The sequence below is a fragment of the Salvia miltiorrhiza genome, chromosome 3 (genome assembly GCF_028751815.1).
Source record: "Salvia miltiorrhiza cultivar Shanhuang (shh) chromosome 3, IMPLAD_Smil_shh, whole genome shotgun sequence".
Lineage (NCBI taxonomy): Eukaryota > Viridiplantae > Streptophyta > Magnoliopsida > Lamiales > Lamiaceae > Salvia > Salvia miltiorrhiza.
The window spans coordinates 40,216,058-40,235,672 of NC_080389.1; the positions used below are offsets into that span (position 1 = coordinate 40,216,058).

Here is a 19,615-nt window from a genome sequence, read left to right on the forward strand (position 1 = left end):
TCATGGGACGGAGGGAGTATTATTAATACTGGGGTAGTTGTCCAAAAATGAAAAGAAGAAAGAAAAAGTTATTTGGGGACGTCCCAAAAAGGAAAAAATATGAAGTTATTTCAGGGACGAAGGGAGTACGATTTTGTTAGAAAAAAAAATGAAAAATAATGAAAAATAGAAAGAGATAAGGAAAAGGCAAGCCATCTGATGTAGCAGCTTAAGAAGGTCCAAACGGCGCCGTCGGGCTTTAGCCCGGCGATATTCGGTGCCGGCTTTTACCTCTCCACTTCCTTCTATAAATATCACTCTCATTTCAACATTTACATTTTCTCCTTCTCCAATATAACCTCTTTTTACGCCTTCTTTTTTCCCCCTTTTTTCCATGTTAAATACTTTCTGTTTGACTGCGTCTGCACAAAACTTGTTCAAGATAAAGCAGTAATTCTCGTCAAAATTGGTAGTTACGAGGAGAAATTGGCTGTGCTCGTTGAAGGGTGATAGGTTGAATTATTGGGAGGAGAAAAAAAAAAAGATGAGGATTTTGAGAACAATTGAGTCCTCTTCGTGCCCTAGTTTGTGTGGATTTTTGGTTGTGGAAGCTTATCCCAAAAGGTATTCTTCCAAGATCCCTTCTGATTTGGTCCTTTTCTTGGGCCTTGGCTTCATAGATTGGTAATATACATCTAAATTTTGATAGATACAGAAGCAATTGAGTTTCACTTTGGAAGGTTTCTCTTTTCTTTTTTTTTCTTTTTTTTCTCTCTTCATATATTTGATATTTATGAGATAGAATTAGGAGAAGATGCAGATTATTGCGTGTCTTTCTTTAGAAAAAATTCCTTTAAGCTGAAATATGGATATGATGGGCTTGATTCAGTGTCTCCCGCCTGTGTTTGGAAGGTTTGAGGAGATTGGTGGATTAGGGTTGGATGTGAACTTCATTTGATTTTTCTTGATATTTATTAGAGGTAATATCTGATTTCTTGTTCTTTTCTGGGATTTCATCCGCTTGTTCTTGGTTGTCCTTGGATTTTCTAGTTCCTTATGCTCTGTTTTAGATAAGATTGGGGTATGAGTGTCGTTTGAGATTTGGGATTTAGGTTGATGCGTGTGTATTGTTGGGAGTGGTTTAGAGATGAATAAATTTAGGGTTTTGATGGAGGTAGGAGTTTGCAGCTGGGATTGACACGATGCGTATGTTCATATAAGGATTGCATTTTGTTTAGATGCTTATTGGGGGTGAAATTAGTCGGTCCAACGCCTAAAATATTGCCGACTCACGAAAGGGGTACTTTTTTTTTGTTGTTGTATGTGATGGGAGATACACTTCTGACTGGTTTGTCAATGGAGAATCATCACCCTTCAACCATCTTGTCCATGGATTCAAGTGCCTCATCCTCCCATGAAGAACTAGACCTTGAGATGAATCGCCAAGTTATTTTGACCCGCCCACCTGATATCAATTTGCCCCTTTCAGCTGAGCGAAGCCCCCCTCCACAGCCTTGGAATCCTGAACCGTGTGATATTCTTGATGTTGGGCTAGGTACTCAAATATACGAGACCGAGAGTTTCCTTGTTGCCCCCAAGGTTGGGAGGAAATGTGCGAAAAGGGTTGATAGCATCTGGGGTGCTTGGTTTTTCTTCAGCTTTTACTTTAAGCCAGTGCTGAATGAGAAATCAAAGGCAAAAATAATACGGGATAGTAATGGAGTTTCTGGATTTGATAAATCCGATCTGCAGCTCGATACTTTCATGGTTCAACATGATATGGAGAACATGTATATGTGGGTGTTCAAGGAAAGGCCCGAGAATGCTCTTGGTAAGATGCAGCTGCGCAGTTATATGAATGGGCATTCTCGTCAAGGAGAGCGTCCCTTCCCTTTTAGCGTTGATAAAGGCTTTGTCCGGTCTCACCGGATGCAGCGGAAACATTATAGGGGTCTTTCAAATCCTCAGTGTGTTCATGGCATTGAGGTTGTTCCCTCCCCCAATCTTATGGCTCTGGATGAAGATGATCGGAAAAGATGGACTGAACTCACTGGGAGGGATGCTAGCCTCACCATTCCACCTGAAGCTAGTGACTATGGTTCGTGGAGGAATCTTCCAAACACTGAGTTTGAGCTTGAAAGATCTGCTCCAGTGAAGGCTAATCCACAGTCCCACACCAAGAAGCTGCTCAACGGATCTGTGCTGAATCTGTCGACTCAGCCTACCACTCATAGCAACGGGGATGTCCTTGACCTCTCGCCTGTCAACAACAAGAGGAAGAAAGATTTTTTCTCACAGGGGAATGATGAGGACTGTTTTCTGGCAGTGAATGCTCCTGATCGTGCCCCTGATCTCGAAGTTCACCCAAATGGGCCTCACTGGTTGCATGAGTTTAGTGGAGTGCTGAGGAACGCCTATGGTCCGGTCACAGCTGCCAAAACAGTCTATGAGGATGCAGAAGGTTATCTCATCGTTATCAGCCTGCCTCTCGTGGATCTTCAGAGGGTGAAAGTCTCGTGGAGGAATACCCTCACCCACGGAATCATTAAGGTCTCGTGCATAAGTACTTCTCGCACGCCATTCATCAAGAGACACAACCGGACGTTCAAGCTTACGGATCCATCATCGGAGCACTGCCCGCCTGGAGAATTCGTTAGGGAAATCCCACTCTCAACTCGAATTCCTGAAGATGCCAACATAGAAGCTTACTACGACGGCCCTGGAACAGTGCTCGAGATATTGGTGCCAAAACTGCGCGAGGGGCCGGAGGAACACGAGGTCCGCGTCTGTCTTCGTCCTCACCACGGAGGTAATGATCTCAAACTGACCTAAAATGCCATTCTTGGTGAGCAGGGTGGTCGTCGGAGACTAACATTGTTTATGTAGGGCTGTAGACGAATCGAATGCAATATGGTTTCTATTATTTGTTATATATTCGGTTTCTGAAGCTCTTAAAATGCTGTGGTTTTTTATCCCATGCATCTAGTTTGATTTAAGTTGTAATTGTTTTTGTTATGGAAATTATATTTGAATTATCAGCTGGTTTTTCCTCTGTAATTTTTGTTCTAAGGGACTGTTCAAATACTATCGGAAATTACAAATGTATCACTAAATATCGATTTGCATTCAAATATATATTCTGTATTTGACCCGATTTTGTTTTTCGTATGAAAAATTTATCTACCTAACTTGCTTGTATTCAAGAGAAGTAAGTTCTAGTATGCGTATATTGGTTAAGCGATAGAGTGGTTCTCATTCCGAATATGTAAAATTAGAATTTTGATCAAATCACACATGGAAATGTACTACGCCTTCTAATTCTTTAAGAAGTTTATCTAAAAGATTAGCAATAAAATTGGGAAGACATTTTAAATACCACACATGGGTTACTTGGCATGCGAGTTTGATGTAGTTCATTTGATATTTTCGTATTCGAGAATCAACAAACTCGACCCGGACCGGTCAATTTCCTGTCATTGCTATTTCACGTGTGAAGGGTTGCTCATGCTTTTCAAGATCTTGAGTTCGTGATGCGATTTCTAAATTTTTTATTTAATACTCCTCAAAAAAAAAGGCAAGTTGTTGAACATTCTTAAATTGAGTGCCGACTAGTTTGATTGTACGTTTGATATATGCACCACAAAGTGAAGATGAGAAAAGATATTAGGATGGTGTAAGTGTTGACGTGGGCGGCAACTAGTGGTAGAAATAATTGAAATCAATGTCAAATAAAATATGAAGAAAGGTGCACAAGGGGTTGAAAAAACATATGTATGATGATAAGCAATTCGTGAGTTCCACCTGTCGTATTGGATGTGTGTGGGCCCCTTGTAATTATATTTCATATTCCACTTCCTCCAATAATTTAAGTTGGTTGGTTGGAGCAACTGCAACAAAAAGAGAAGATGCATTTTTCTTTTTCACTTTCTGAGAGAAGCATTCGATTTGGACCAATTATGGAGGCTGAGTCAAACATTTTATGTTCATGGAATCTCTCTATTCCTTGCCCTCATTTTCTTCTTTATCACAGACTGCGTATAATATCTGCCAGATTTTGAGATGTTTTCTTTTCTGTTCAAGTCCGTGTTGCCGATTTTTAATTTTATACATGATTTTTTTTTTAAAAATAACAATTAAATAAGTAAATTAAAATACTGTGTCACGATGACTCAAATCCAAAATCTTTAATTTTAAGCATTAATCATACTACTGTTAAGCCAAGACATATATACAATAATCTTTTTGTTTTTTTTTTTTTTGTCTTCTTTTAAGGGTTTTCGTGGTTTGGGTTGTTGCGATTTAGCATTAAAATCAAATCAAATCATAAAATATGATTATGTGATTTTAACATATCAAGTCAAATTATATTAGTATCGAAACTAAATCAAACTGTATTAATACAGTTCGGTGTTGTATGGTTTGCAATATGAACATAAATTAATATAATAATCTTTTACATAAAACATTTAATTGTAATAATAATAATAATAATAATAATATGGTTTGTGGCTTAGTTTAGTTTATATATATATATTTTTAAAATTAAACCAAAATAAAAAGTCATAATTTTCAAAAAATATAAACCAAGTTATATTTTTTAAATTGTAAATAAAATCAAATTGTACAAATATGATTTGATTCGATGTAATTTACGATTTAAACTAAACTAGTACTTATTCCCGTGCGATGCACAAACATAATAAATTTATAACTTGAAAAAATAAATTATGTAAAAGTATTAATATATGGTCTTTTATGAAAAATTACGTATTTTGAAATATACTAAAATTTACATACAAATAAAATACAAAATTTACCTATAGAATTTGTAATGGTGATACAAAAATATATGTGTTCTCTCTTTCCCCTAAGAATGTATCACATATTTTATTTTCGCCTGTCTCAGAAGAGTGTATCACTTTCATTTTGGGACATGACCTCACTTTTTCTCTTTTTAACCACAACCATTCTTTTACAGTCAACACATTATCTACCAACCATTTCTTAAATCTGTGTCATCTCATTCATATGTAATACACGCTTAAGGAACATAGATAATAATTCACCACAAAATATATTGAATATCAATAGTGTTACAATGCAATTTCAAATTTGTTGCATGACTTTTGAATTATATAAAAAATTAAATAAAGATATCTTACTCATTGTCGATTTTTTATTTAATGTTAGGTCCCGGGGGTCTCGAATAGGTGTATGGGGGGGGAAATACACATATGAGCTATTTTTCTTTTCCTCGAAGTGAGGGATCTCAAGATAGAGATCTAAACGAAACTTTACATGCAAACAGTGACGCCTGTTGACTGAAAACAGTTTTGACCAAACAGGGTTGACGACTGATACTGAAAGCCCTTCAGTAAGGAGTTATCAGTTAAGTTGCTGGAACTTAACTGATGCACTTATGGGCTTCAGTCGAGTTTGCTAAAACAGAGATGATAACACTCTTCCTGACTATCAAAAGATAGATCAGTCAGACTGATATCATACGCAGCGGACATTAAACTTAGTTTCGCAATAGCCTCGGTTGAGCACGTTGTTGGTCTTAGGTTTCTCTTTGCAGTTATTCAGTATTCAGTTTATCAATTGAAACAACACAAGTAGGAAAGTAAAACTGAAAGTTGTAAACAACACAGAGACTTTTACGTGGTTCAGAAAAACCCTTTCCTACATCCACGGTCGGTTGATCAGACCAACAATCCACTCCGCAAGTGCTTAACAGGTGCATTGCAAACCAAACCGTGTGCTTGCCGGGTGCACACAACCGTACCACTGAAGAAAACCCTTCTTCAGTACCCACACTTCATTCGTGTCGGATTTCTCTTGCTTAGCACAACCCGCGCTAAGACTCTCAGAGTCAGAGTACCTTTCTGAACTCCGAATCACTCAAACACTCAAATCTTTCTTTCGAAAAGAAGGTTTGAACGAGTGCCAACTATACTGCAAAGAACAAGTTCTTTGTAGCAAGTTTGACCTTGGCTTCTGGGTAAACAGAGGTTTGCCTAAGGTCTAAGAGAATGTATGTAATCAGCAGTGACTGATTTTGGCTTTGGAATTCTCTTCTTCGATTCAAGCTTTGGGGAGGTTAAGCTTTAGGCTGAGTAGCGATTTTGGCAGAGCTTCAGCTTATGTCGTTGAATCGCTGAAGGTTGAAGTGATCCTCGAGCGCTATTTGTAGGAGAACTCTTGAATAGATCCGTTGGCGTAGAACGTCCTCAAGATTTCTTCCGTTGGAGAGCAATTCGAATTTGGGCTGAGACTTCAATCTTCGAGGTTTCTTGTCTGGTGGAAACGGCTCTCTTGAGGGACAGGAGATGTGACGTCTCTGATAAAGTAACCACCAAATAGGAATGACCTCTGCAGAGATAAGATCCTGAGATCTCTGCATTTAATGCGGCTGTACTTTTGTGAGTACGTGGCTTCCTTTGAACGTTGGAAGATTAGTCTGAGGAAGAATGTTCAACTGATACTTGACTTTAGTATCAGTCCGTTGAGTCCACGTGGCACGCATTAAGTAATCAGTTCCGAACTGATTCTTCAACTGATACTTCAGTTGGTATCTTCAGTCTTCAGTCCTTCGTCCTTCAGTTTTCAGTCTTCAGTCTTCAGAACCGCATACTAAACTAGAAACGAACTCTAACACTTGAGTTCAAAACTGTTCTAGTCTATTACAATTAATTTTGGTATCATCAAAACAAGGATTAAGATATTCCACAAGGTTCCCAATATTTAATTATGTTGTCTTTCTTTTGATTTTTTGGTCATGAAATTTTTCAGGTGTCCCTTTTTTTATTATCAAATTTCAATAAAATTGGTAAAAGGAAAAGGAAATGGAAATTCGAGTCGGACCTTTTATTGCCTAATCATATTAACATATGTCAATATTTAATATTGAAATTTTTGGGTATTAACTAATGAAGTTATAAGGCAAATTTTAAGCTCCCTAATTAAATTATTGTAAAGGATGAAAAATATGCCAAAACAAAACAATTCTTAAATTTTCGTCATTTCAACAAAAACTCAACATATTAATATAATTTGTTTATGTTCATTTTTATCTAAGGATGAGAAAAGAACTTTGAATTAAAAAAATGCAGATTAAGAAATATCTAAACTAAAAAGTATACTATGAAAGATGGCAAATTTGAAATAAAAGTGCACTTATTTATTATTTTATTTTTTTATGAAAAATCTTGTAAGACATATAGTTGGGGGATTCAAATATTTTATGAAAATTGTGTAAACGCATATCTATATATGGTTGGAAACTACATTTTTAGTGAGAATCTAAAAATACTGTATTGAACTTATAAAGTTAATATTCCATAATTTGTATCTATCTACAAAAAAAAATTATAAATACCTCATAGAATTTTAACAAATAAATAAAGAGATAATATATATACTTCCCGTATTTCATAATAAAATTTACATCATTTACACAAAATTATGTTTCCATGATTTCACAAAATATTTTAACACAAATAATAAAGACAAGTTTTTTTTGAAAGAGCTAACTTCCTTTTCAAAAAAACTTGTAGTATAAAATACTAAGAGAAAGGAGAGAGAAAAGAAAATAACTTTGAAACTTTTAATTTGAATAAAATTCTTATTTTAAACTTATATATATATATATATATATATATATATATTATATCAAATTAAATTTTTTGTCATGATCTTTAATTTGATATATATATTGAATACATTTAATTAATCAAAATACATAATTTGTAGAAAACAAAAATTCTTAAAATGAAAAGAAACCGAAAAATAATTTAAAAGAAATTACAACAAAAAAAACAAATGAAAAAAAAGTAGAATGAAAATATGGTCAACCCATCATCTCCATTTTTATGCAACAAGTTTTTCTGAAATTATTGGATTTTTTTTTTTTTGAGGAAATTAATGGAATTTTTTGGTTATACATATATAGATTTGAGTTTTGCAAAAATTATGACTTTAATTTCTCCATTATTTACAAAATTATCATCTAAATCAATTTGAAATTGATTTCAAATTGAAAACTCTCTTTTTAATATAGTATAGATTGTCGATACACTAGTCTTTTTCATAAAACAAACAAGGTTTTTCAGTTATGTTATCGAAATTGGAACCAGTAAGACCTTGTGGTCATTTTCATTTTTAACAAAATCGTATATATTGATTAGTAAAATTTTAAAATGTTTACATTCACTAAGTTATAGGGAAAATATCCACTTATAAACATAAGTATTTTAATCTCAAATTGACTAAGTTGCCCTCTCAATCATTATTGTATTATAGAGACACGACACGACACCTCACATATTCATGACACGTTATGGAAAAGAAAACAATTTGACTGTTATCAATCAAAATTTCAGCTAGCTGATGGCTAGATAATTTAGTTGCCTGGGTGGTCAGATGATTTGATCGGGTGTCTAAATGATCTAGTTGTCGGCTAGATGAAAGTCACCGGTTAGATGGACTTTTGATTGATATTTATTCGCTATTTTTTTCAAATTTTTCTTATACATTTCTAACACAATAAAACTTTTCACAAACAATCAAGTAAAAACATCAACGTTTAAGAATTATGATATTTTTTGTCCATTTAATTTGAACATAAGATATCTATGTTTATAAAAGAATGCATTTTTTATATACAATTTAAGAATTATGATATTTTTTGCCTATGAACACTATGGCCCGTTTGGCACATATTCAAAAATCTTACTTATTATTATTTATTAAATTGAGGTTTATTATAAAGTGAAAAAGAAAAAACATCTCTTGAAAGCACAAGATGCAGACTAAGGGCACAAAACTAAAAAGCGAAGGAGAACACCTCAAAAAGGAAAGTCAGGATCATTATCCAAATCATCCGACCAACGCCTATGGACGACATTATTCATTGCAATCATACTAGGCGTATTGGTGACGTCAATCACAAACTCCCTCGGCTTGTTACCCATTTCTTCCGCATTCCTGAGACGACTTTTAATACAACCTTCCGGAATTGCATGTATAGGCTCTCGTTCCTTTACCGAGCCCTTTGGACGACCACGTCCGCGCTTCTGCTCCGAGAGCAACTGCATCCCCTGATTAACTTGCTCCTCTAACCTAATAATACGACTCGCCATGTCATCCGTAGAAGAAATGGATTTATTATCAAAATCAACTTCCTTAATCGGCGAATTAACCCGCTGGCTCGCTGAATCTTCTGCCCCAACTACCAGTTGTTGCTCTACCACAGCTCCACTATTCGTTCCAGAATCCAACTCCAAAGTGCATATTATGATTTTTATGTAGTACTCCCTCCGTCCACCAATTCAAGGCCTACTTGCCTTTTTGGGACGTCCACAAAAACAAGGCCTACCTATTTTTGATAAGTTTTTATTCATTATTTAATCAAAAAAGTCAAAGATTCTTTACAAAAAAGTGGGACCATTTCTCCACTCAACTAATAAAAATACACTTTTTCTTAAAACCCGTGTTTTTTCCCTAGGCCTTTAATTGATGGACGGAGGGAGTATGTATTTTGCGTTTTGCCTTATTATTATTACTCCCTCAATAATCATGGCCCGCTTCTTTTCGACATGAGAAAAGTTGTATGGCTCACATGTGCTAATTGATAAGTATTGTTAATAAAGCAAACCACCTCTTCTTCAAAATTAAATTATGTTGTCGACGTTGCCCTTCTTCAAAATTAAATTATGTTGTCGACGTTGCCCTCAACACTGGCAGGTCTTTCCTTCGCTTCGTCTGTCCTCATCATCTCCCTCCACCCCATTTACACAATGTGTTCAAATAACCAACAAAATGTGTTCCCCCAAATTCAATAATGTTCAAAGAAATTCAAGAAAATCTGCAATTAAAGCCACTTGAAAATCTTAGGCCTCAATCGCAGTCGGATTCTTCTTAGATTTCCAGCTACTACATGGCCATAAGGCCGCCACCGCCGCCAATTTCAGATCCCCAACTCACTCCCGGGTCTGGCCGACACAAAGAAGCCACCGAGTCCGGCGAGCAAATCAGTGGAGCATGCTGAAGAGAGAGAGCCGAGATTATGGCCCAAACAGACCATAAATTTATTAAGACAGTCCATAATGAAACAGACTATGAATATTTTAAGCAAATTATAATTCAATTAGCAAATTACTTTAAGAAAATATAATTTAATTCTTATACAAATTCTGAATCCTAATAATATACGAGAATTTGAGATGCATATATTATTATTGACAAATTTAATTTATTTTTGTAAATAATGAAAAATTGAATGTCATAAAAAGTGAATATCATAAATAAATTAAACGTTCAATAGATTTTCTCTTTTTTTAATGGAATTGCAATTTTCGTTCAAAGGCATCGGTAATTTTCGAAAGACACGCAAGCAATCTAACTTTTCACGCCGCAGAGAGAGAAAAAAAGGACAATGACAGAATCCAGACAAACATAACAAGTTACAGAAAACATACTTAAAAAAGAACACATGAAGAATTAACTTCAGATTAGGCAAAACTTGTAATCCAGAAATATAATACTAGAATTAAAAGCGGATTAACATGTTTCTGACAAAACCCGCATCAAAATCAATCTTGTCCAGCAAAAAAATAAAAACCATAGGATATAAAAACACAAGGATCACACATCGTGAGTGATTTAGTCGACCTCCTCGATCTTGGGACCAGCACTGCTGCCGCCGCTTGGTGCAGGCACCTCATCGTCCATGGGCACCTCCCCGCCGGCTCCCTGGTACATCTTGGCGATGATAGGGTTGCAGATGCTCTCCAGCTCCTTCATCTTGTCCTCAAACTCATCAGCCTCTGCCAGCTGGTTCCCGTCAAGCCACTGGATGCTCGACTCAATGGCATCCTCTATTTTCTTCTTATCAGCAGCTGGGAGCTTTGAGGCGATCTTCTCATCCTTGATGGTGTTCCTCATGTTGTAGGCGTAGTTCTCCAATGCATTCTTAGCCTCGACCTTCTTCTTGTGCTCCTCGTCCTCAGACTTGTACTTCTCGGCCTCCTGAACCATCTTCTCAATCTCATCCTTGGAGAGTCTGCCCTTGTCGTTGGTGATGGTGATCTTGTTCTTCTGGCCGGTAGTCTTGTCCTCAGCAGAGACATTCAAGATACCATTGGCATCAATGTCAAAGCACACAGTGATCTGAGGGACTCCTCTGGGAGCAGGAGGAATGCCCGAGAGCTCAAACTTTCCGAGCAAGTTGTTGTCCCTTGTCCTTGTTCTCTCACCTTCATAGACCTGAATCAACACACCAGGCTGGTTGTCGGAGTAAGTCGAGAAGACCTGTTCCTTCTTGGTGGGGATGGTGGTGTTCCTTGGGATCAAAACAGTCATGACTCCACCAGCAGTTTCCAAACCAAGGGAGAGAGGAGTGACATCAAGAAGCAATAGATCTTGGACCTTCTCGTTACCCTCACCACTCAAAATGGCAGCTTGGACAGCAGCACCATAGGCAACAGCCTCATCAGGGTTGATGCTTTTGCAAAGCTCCTTGCCATTGAAGAAATCCTGCAACAATTGCTGAACCTTGGGAATCCTGGTGGATCCACCAACAAGGACAACATCGTGCACGGTGCTCTTGTCCATCTTGGCATCCCTCAGGCACTTCTCAACTGGCTCCATGCACTTTCTGAACAAGTCCATGTTGAGCTCCTCAAATCTAGCACGAGTGATGGGGGCATAGAAATCAATACCCTCATAGAGAGAGTCAATCTCAATGGTGGTTTGAGCAGTTGATGACAGAGTCCTCTTCGCCCTCTCACAGGCTGTCCTCAACCGTCTCAGAGCCCTGGGGTTACCGCTGATGTCTTTCTTGTTCTTCCTCTTGAACTCCTGAACAAAGTGGTTGACCATTCTGTTGTCAAAGTCCTCACCACCAAGGTGAGTGTCACCAGCTGTCGCCTTCACCTCAAAGATACCCTCCTCAATTGTGAGAAGAGAGACATCAAAAGTACCACCTCCAAGATCAAAAATCAACACATTCTTCTCTCCAACACTGGTTGCCTTCTTGTCAAGACCATAAGCAATGGCAGCAGCTGTAGGCTCATTGATGATACGCATCACATTGAGGCCAGCAATAACTCCAGCATCCTTGGTGGCTTGGCGCTGGGAATCGTTGAAATAGGCTGGAACAGTGACAACGGCATTCTTGACAGCTGAACCAAGGTATGCCTCAGCAATCTCTCTCATTTTCATCAAAACCATTGATGAAATCTCCTCAGCCGCAAATTGCTTCTCCTCACCCTTGTAGTTAACAATGATCATGGGCTTGTCACCAGGTCCGGGAATAACCTTGAATGGCCACAATTTCATGTCGCTTTGAACAGAGGCGTCAGTAAAACGCCTTCCAATCAACCTCTTAGCATCTGGAAAATAATCAACAGGGCAACATTAATCTTCTACTCGTAATGAAGACATGTTCATATCAGAAAAATACTGTTAAACCAAACCAAATCCCAACTAATACAATATAGAATTCACATACGTACAAGCATGCAATAATAACCATCTGTAACAACAGAATAAATACGATTGAATCATTATTAGATATTACCACAAAATGACTATCACTAGCAATAACAATGTCGGTACTCCAATTAGTTACAAGGTGCTAGAGTGGATTAATAGCAAACTAATAAAACTAAAATTACAAGCCGTCATCAAAGCACACGAGTAAGCTTTTACAAAAGATTAGTTTTTAATTAGGAGATTGTAAACAGATCCAGTTTATCTATATGCAGTAGAACATGATCCAGAAAGGGTAGACAAATCACTATAAAAACTATCACAGTAAATGCCTATGATGGAAACGACCTCATAGAGAATCAGATCTAAAGACACAAGACAAAAATCAAGACGGATTCGTGCTCAGCAACATGCTTATTAAGCTAATTCTACTTAGAATCGAATACAATACAGCTCAACTTAAATCATAGCTGAAATGCTTAATGTACTAAACAAACAAAACAGATCGACAAACTAATACATATACACGATCCAAACCTACACAAAATCCAACGAGACACAATAAATCAATTCAATTAACATCTAATACAGATCTAGCAGACAAACTTCAAATATATACACAGCTCTTAAAAACAGAAAACATAAATCAAAGTAGGAAGTAATCCGTACCAAAAACTGTGTTAATCGGGTTCATGGCGACCTGATTCTTGGCGGCGTCACCAATGAGACGCTCTGAATCGGTGAAGCCAACATACGACGGCGTGGTTCTGTTTCCCTGGTCATTGGCGATGATCTCAACACGGTCGTGCTGCCACACGCCGACGCACGAATACGTGGTACCGAGATCGATTCCGATGGCCGGACCCTCTCCTTTTCCAGCCATTGTTGCAGTTTACAGATCTAAATCGGCGAAAGATTAAAAGGAGAACTAGATTCAAACTAAGAGGCGGAGCAAGAGAAAATGAGCTGGTATTTATATTTGAGGATGGGAGCTGAGTTTGACGTTCCAGAATGTTCCGAATAAACCCTAATTGTTAAGAGACGTTGGATTAGAAGGCCAACGGTGGAGATGAGGTGCGGTATTTGCGCCGAGAGAATGCTAGGTTTGAACTTGTTTTGAACTTTTTCTACTTGGCCGCCTGATTCCAGATCTGCCGACCACGCGCCTCATAGTATTTCTTTTCTCTTTTCTCCTATTCTCTTTTTCCTTTTTGATAGGGTTTTTTTTTTAGTTTAATATTTTCGTTTTTATTAATAACTAGTGTATAATCCGTTGAACTTCGACGGGAAATTATTTTACATCATAATTATCATTCCCCTCCCAAATTTGTAGATTTTTTTTGAATTTTAAAAAATATATATGTTTATACCTATTATAAAAAAATTTATTTTACAAAAAAATATTTGGTTGTTTTATTCCCTCATATATACCTAATTTAAGGATAAGTGTGTTATTTAAAACTATATAATCTATGAAAATATTGTTTGTTATTATTACTATTATGCTTGTCTTTTAATAGAAAATGCCTAAAATGTATGGAATGTCATACTTGTCTTTTATTACTATTGATTCTAGTTTGTAATGTATTGAAACTATATAATCTATGAAAATATTGTTCGTTATTATTACTCTTATCCTTGTCTTCTAATAAAAAAATGCCTAAAATGTACGAAATGACAAAAAAAATAAAAGTTGTAATGTATTGAAACTAATTTGTAATATATTGAAACTATGTAATCTATGAACATGTTGTTTGTTATTATTACTATCAGAATCGATCACCTACCCACTGTGAGCAAGCATAACGTGTCCACCACTGATGTGATAATTTTAATTAGGAAAGATAACTAATAAATTTTACTCTAACTAGTGCGTAACCCGACGAAATTCGACGGGAAATTATTTTAAATTATTATTTAAATTATATGATACTTTCACCATCCTCCAAAATTATATGACACTACCCTACACATAATTCTTACAATTTTACCCTTTTAATTTACACTATTTACTCACAATCTATTTAACAATATCCTCACTGTGGGACTCTTTCTCCATTATCATTATTACAAACTTCCATGCAAAATATTGGGGGGCGAGGGAGTATTATTTTTGTATAAATAATTATTTATATATAAATTATTTTTGAACTTATTTAATTTAAGGTAATATAGATGAAATTATATTAATTTGAATCATATTCATCAATTAAATGTTAACATTTTGTTAGAATAATAAATATTCTTTTTATATAAATTTTTATTTAATATGAGCATCATCTCGTCTGAACCACCCCGTAGGATCATATCATCATGTAAAGCTCGGAAGACGACATCTAATGTTTGAACACCAGACTTTTGAGCATCATCTCGTCTAGACCTTAAAATACAAAAAATGAACTTTTATGCATCAATTTTTTTTAACATCAGTATCTGGAGGTTTAAAAATTAAATTTGACTTGTGAAATTGTATGATTAGAGCTTCTAATATCATAACTAACTTGTAAACATCATTTTGTATGGAACTTGAAAAAATCTTGACAAACTTTTATGCATTATTAGCTTCAAATATTATAATTGGGTTTCAAGAATCATCCCGTTTGGAGTTTGAAAGATCAAATTTAACTTGTGAGTATCATCATTTAATTGGGTTCCGAGAATCATCTCGCTTGCAGCAATTCAAATTGTATTAGTCTCAATCATTCCACCAATTAAATATAGATTTTTTATTTGAAGAGCAAGAGCTTCTTCTTGTATAAGTTTTATTTAAGTGAAACCTTATAAAAAAAATCAATGTGAAATGAGGTGATTTATATGAATTCTTCACTCGATTGAGATTATTATAAATTTAATACATAATTAAAGATTTCTAATGCATTTTAACATCATATCCTCTATCGTTCTTTATCAAAATTCTTCATTTATGCATTACTAATTTCATAATTTATTATTATTATTATTATTATTATTATTATTATTATTATTATTAATAATAATAATAATAATAATAATAATAATAATAATAATAATAATAATAATAATAATAATAATAATATATTTATGCATTACTAATTTCATAATTTATTATTATTATTATTGACGAAACTGAAACAAATAAAGTTTTTAGATATGAAAAATATATTTTTCTTCCCTATACAAATAAAATGTACGGGTATATTTTATAAAAAAATAAAAGTTTAATTATTTTGATAGACATAAAATAAGATTTTATTTTAAAGTAATCATATTATAGAATTTATGTCTTATTATTCAAACATGTAAATCAATGACCAAACCCGTTTACTCCTTCCGTCCCACCATAAGTGAGACTCTTTTCTTTTTGGGCGTCCCACCTAAAGTGAGACTCTTTCCTTTTTGGGTAAAAGTTTTACCCTTTAAATACATTTTCACTTTTTCACCTACACACAAAATACATCTTTCTTAATTTTCGTGCCCAAAAAAAATGTCTCACTTATGGTGGGACGGATGGAGTATAATTTACATACACGTGCATGTCTCAATTCAAACTCAATTTAATATTGATTTTATTGAAAATTAAGAAGATAAATATTATATATATATATATATATATATATGAATTCATACAGTATAATATATTGCAACATATACATATAATATATACGCTTTTGAGAAATATAAAATTAATAACAAATACTCCCTCCGTCCGCCAAGATTATGTAAAAATTACTATATTTGGCGTCCGCCAAAATTATGTCACTTTCCTTTTATGGCAATGGTCCCACCATCTTCTTTGATATTTTATCCTTACTAACACTGTTTATTTACAAAAAACCCACTCAAAACTCAATCTCAACCACACATCTCATAAAGTGCTGGGACCCTTTCTCCACTACATCAAAATCATCACCAATTTTATTAAATCCCGTGCCCTAGCAATTTTACATAATTTTGGCGGACGGAGGGAGTATACATCTAATCACTAACATTCAATTAAAATCATTTATTGTATATAAATTATAATTGTTTTTTCTTGTCAGTCATGTAAATCTAATTTTTATCGGGATAAAATAAATAATAAAATTTATTAATTTAGATTATATGTAAGTTAATATTATTATTATTATTATTATTATTATTATTATTATTATTATTATTATATATATATATATACATTTATTACTAATTATATTTATTAAGATTAATTTTATTGAGATAAAATAAATAATAGTAAAATTTATTAATTTAGATTATATGTAAGTTAATATTATTATTATTATTACTATTATATATATATATATACACATTTATTATTAATTATATTTATTAAGATTAATGAATCTTTATATGGAATGTAATAGTTAATTAATTAATAAATTATGAAGATTATATATGGTAAATTATTGAAATGGAACAATTCTAAGCATGCCACATAGGTTAAGGCTTAATCCTATTATAAAGAAAATCAAAATTATCTCACTATAATTACAATTGCCACATCATGGTGGGCACGTTATGCATGCCCACGGTGGGTAGGTGATCGGTTCTGACTATCACTATTATGCTTGTCTTTTAATAAATTGTCTTAAATATACAGAATGCCTCATTTTTTTTTTTTTTGTAATATATTGAAACTATATAATCTATGAAAATGTTGTTAATTATTATTAGTATTATGCTCGTATTCTAATAAAAAATTGCCTTAAATATACGGAATGCCCAAAAAAAATTCTCGAGGGCTACCGCCCCGAACCCTGTACAAGTCCAGCCCCCCCAAACTTAATTCTTGGCTCCGCCCCTGGTTATCATTATATATTATTTATAGTCATAGCATATAAAATTATATTCAAATTAATATTTTTAATTAATTTTATTCGACTAAAATTAATTAGTGGCACAACTAAAATTATAATAATCTCAACAATTTTCATTAGTCGTATGTTAATTTTTTGTTGAGAGTTAGAATGCATTGTCTTTTATATAAATTTTTATTTAATAAAGTTTTCTAAAAAGTTTATGTGAAATTATAGATTTTAGAAAAATATGAAAAAAAAAATGTAAATATATAGAATATGATGGAGGATTGATACATCGCATTTCTTGTTAATCGTATTTAAAAAAAGATTTACTTATATGAGTATAATTTTAAAAACTGATAGGTGAAATTTAAGACCACATCTTATATGTGGACATCATGTCATCCGAACCTTACAAGATTTTTGAGCATCATCTCGTCTATAACTCGAAATATCAAATTTGACTTTTGTACATCAAACTTTTAATAATCATCTTGTTTGAAGCTTGAAATATGACATTTGACTTATGAGTATCACCATCTGGAACTTGAAAGAATATAACTAACTTTTAAGCATCATCTCATTTGTAGCTTGAAAGATAAGAACTGACTTGTGAGTAACATCTCATCTGGTGCTTGTAAGACCATAACTGACTTGTGAACATCATTTTGTGTGTAACTTGAAAGACCATTGTTAGGTCCGGAGGGTCTCGAATAGGTGTATGGGGGCGGGGGAATACACCTATAGGCTATTTTTCAAAATCAAGATCTCAATACAGAGATCAAAAGCGAAACTATGAACACAAACTCAGACACCCGTTTACAGAAAAGAGTTTTGACCTAAACAGGGTTGACGACTGATACTGAAAGACTCTTCAGTAAGTAGTTATCAGTTAAGTTATGAGAACTTAACTGATCCACGTAAGGCTTCAGTCGAGTTTGATAAACAGAGATGTTATAAGTCTCACTGACTATCAGAGGACAGATCAATCAGACTGATAACACATGCAGCGCAAATCTTTTTGTTTCGCAATAGCCTTTTGGGTTGAGCACGTTGTTAGTCTTAAGTTTCTCTTTGCTATTAATCAGTTTTCAGTTTATGAAAGGAAGAGCACAAGTAACAAATGAAATACTGAAAACTGTAAATAACACAAAGATTTTTACGTGGTTTGGAAAACACTTCCTACATCCACGGTCGGTTGATCAAACCAACAACTTCACTCTGCAAGTGCTTACGGGTGCACTGCAAACCGATGATTGTGCTTACGCGTGCATAACAAACCGAACCGTGTGCTTGCAGGTGCACACAACCGAAATAATTGAAGATCCAATCTTCAGTACCAACACACCTTGTTAGATTTCTCACTCCTAGCACGAACTGGCACTAGGACCTCACGGAGTCAGAGTACCTTCCTGAACTCCTTTGCAACTCAAACACTCGATTCTATCGGTCGAAATGAGGTTTGAAATCTTGCCAACTAAACTTCAAAGAACAAGTTCTTTGGAGTTAGTTTGACCTAGGCTTTGGATAATCAATGTTTGCCTAAGGTCTAAGAGAATTTATGTAATCAACAGTGACTGATTTTTGGCTTTGAGATTCTCTTCTTCGATTCAAGCTTTGGGAAATTTGAGCTTTGGTTGAGATGCAATTTTGGCAGAGCTTCAACTTATGTTGTTGAATCGGTTAAGATTGAAGTGATCCACGAGTGCTACTTATAGGAGAAGTCTTGAATAGATCCGTTGGCGGAGAAGGTCTTCAAGATTTCTTCCGTTAGAAAGTAATTTGAACTTGGGCTGAGGCTTCAATCTTCGAGGTTCCTTGTTTGGTGAGAACGGCTATGTTGAAGAGCAGGAGATGTGACGTCTCTGATACAGTAGTCACCAAAATAGGAATGACCTCTGCAGAGAAAGGACGATCCTGAGATCTCTGCATTTAATGCGGCTGTACTTCTGGAGTATGTGGCTTCCTTTGAACGTTGGAGGTTCGGTCCGAGGAAGAATGTTTAACTGATACCTGACTTTGGTATCAGTCCGCTAATTCCACGTGGCATGCATTGAGTAATCAGTTCAAGACTGATTCTTCGCTTGATACTTCAGTCGGCAACTTCAGTCTTCAGTCTTCAGTCCTTCATTCTTCAGTCTTCAGAACAGCAACTAAACTAGAAAAAGAACTCTAACACATGAGTTCGAGCAGTTCTAGTCTATTACAAATGAAACCTATGGATTTTGGTATCATCAAAACAAGGATTAGGATATTCCATTAAGTTCCCAACAACCATAATTGACTTGTGAGCATCATCTCGTCCAGAATTTGATACACCAGAGCCGAGTTCTAAGCATCACTTGTTTAGAGCTTGAAAGACTGGAGCT

The 19,615-nt window shown here is 34.9% G+C and overlaps 2 protein-coding genes across 2 annotated transcripts; one reads left to right on the forward strand and one right to left on the reverse strand.

Annotated features, from left to right (window-relative positions):
* Positions 1-210: 210 nt before the first annotated feature.
* LOC131016688 (uncharacterized) lies at positions 211-3,014 on the forward strand. The gene is made up of 2 exons (XM_057945392.1): positions 211-603; positions 869-3,014. Exon 2 carries the CDS (start codon positions 1,306-1,308, stop codon positions 2,809-2,811), a length of 1,506 nt encoding a protein of 501 aa, XP_057801375.1. The 5' UTR covers positions 211-603; positions 869-1,305; the 3' UTR covers positions 2,812-3,014.
* A 7,458-nt stretch (positions 3,015-10,472) lies between these two features.
* Positions 10,473-13,682, reverse strand: LOC131016687 (heat shock cognate 70 kDa protein 2). Its single transcript, XM_057945391.1, has 2 exons — positions 13,141-13,682; positions 10,473-12,371 (listed from the first exon to the last, which is right to left on the reverse strand). The coding sequence occupies exons 1-2, from the start codon at positions 13,352-13,354 to the stop codon at positions 10,642-10,644; spliced, it is 1,944 nt and encodes a 647-aa protein (XP_057801374.1). The 5' UTR covers positions 13,355-13,682; the 3' UTR covers positions 10,473-10,641.
* Positions 13,683-19,615: the final 5,933 nt, after the last annotated feature.

Bases quoted from the DNA above. Each gene is read 5' to 3' on its own strand.
- LOC131016688 (XM_057945392.1), top strand. From the start codon at position 1,306: ATGGGAGATACACTTCTGACTGGTTTGTCAATGGAGAATCATCACCCT.
- LOC131016687 (XM_057945391.1), bottom strand. From the start codon at position 13,354: ATGGCTGGAAAAGGAGAGGGTCCGGCCATCGGAATCGATCTCGGTACC. The intron at 12,372-13,140 runs GTACGGATTACT...ATTATTTTCCAG, and splicing joins CCCGATTAACACAGTTTTTG to ATGCTAAGAGGTTGATTGGA.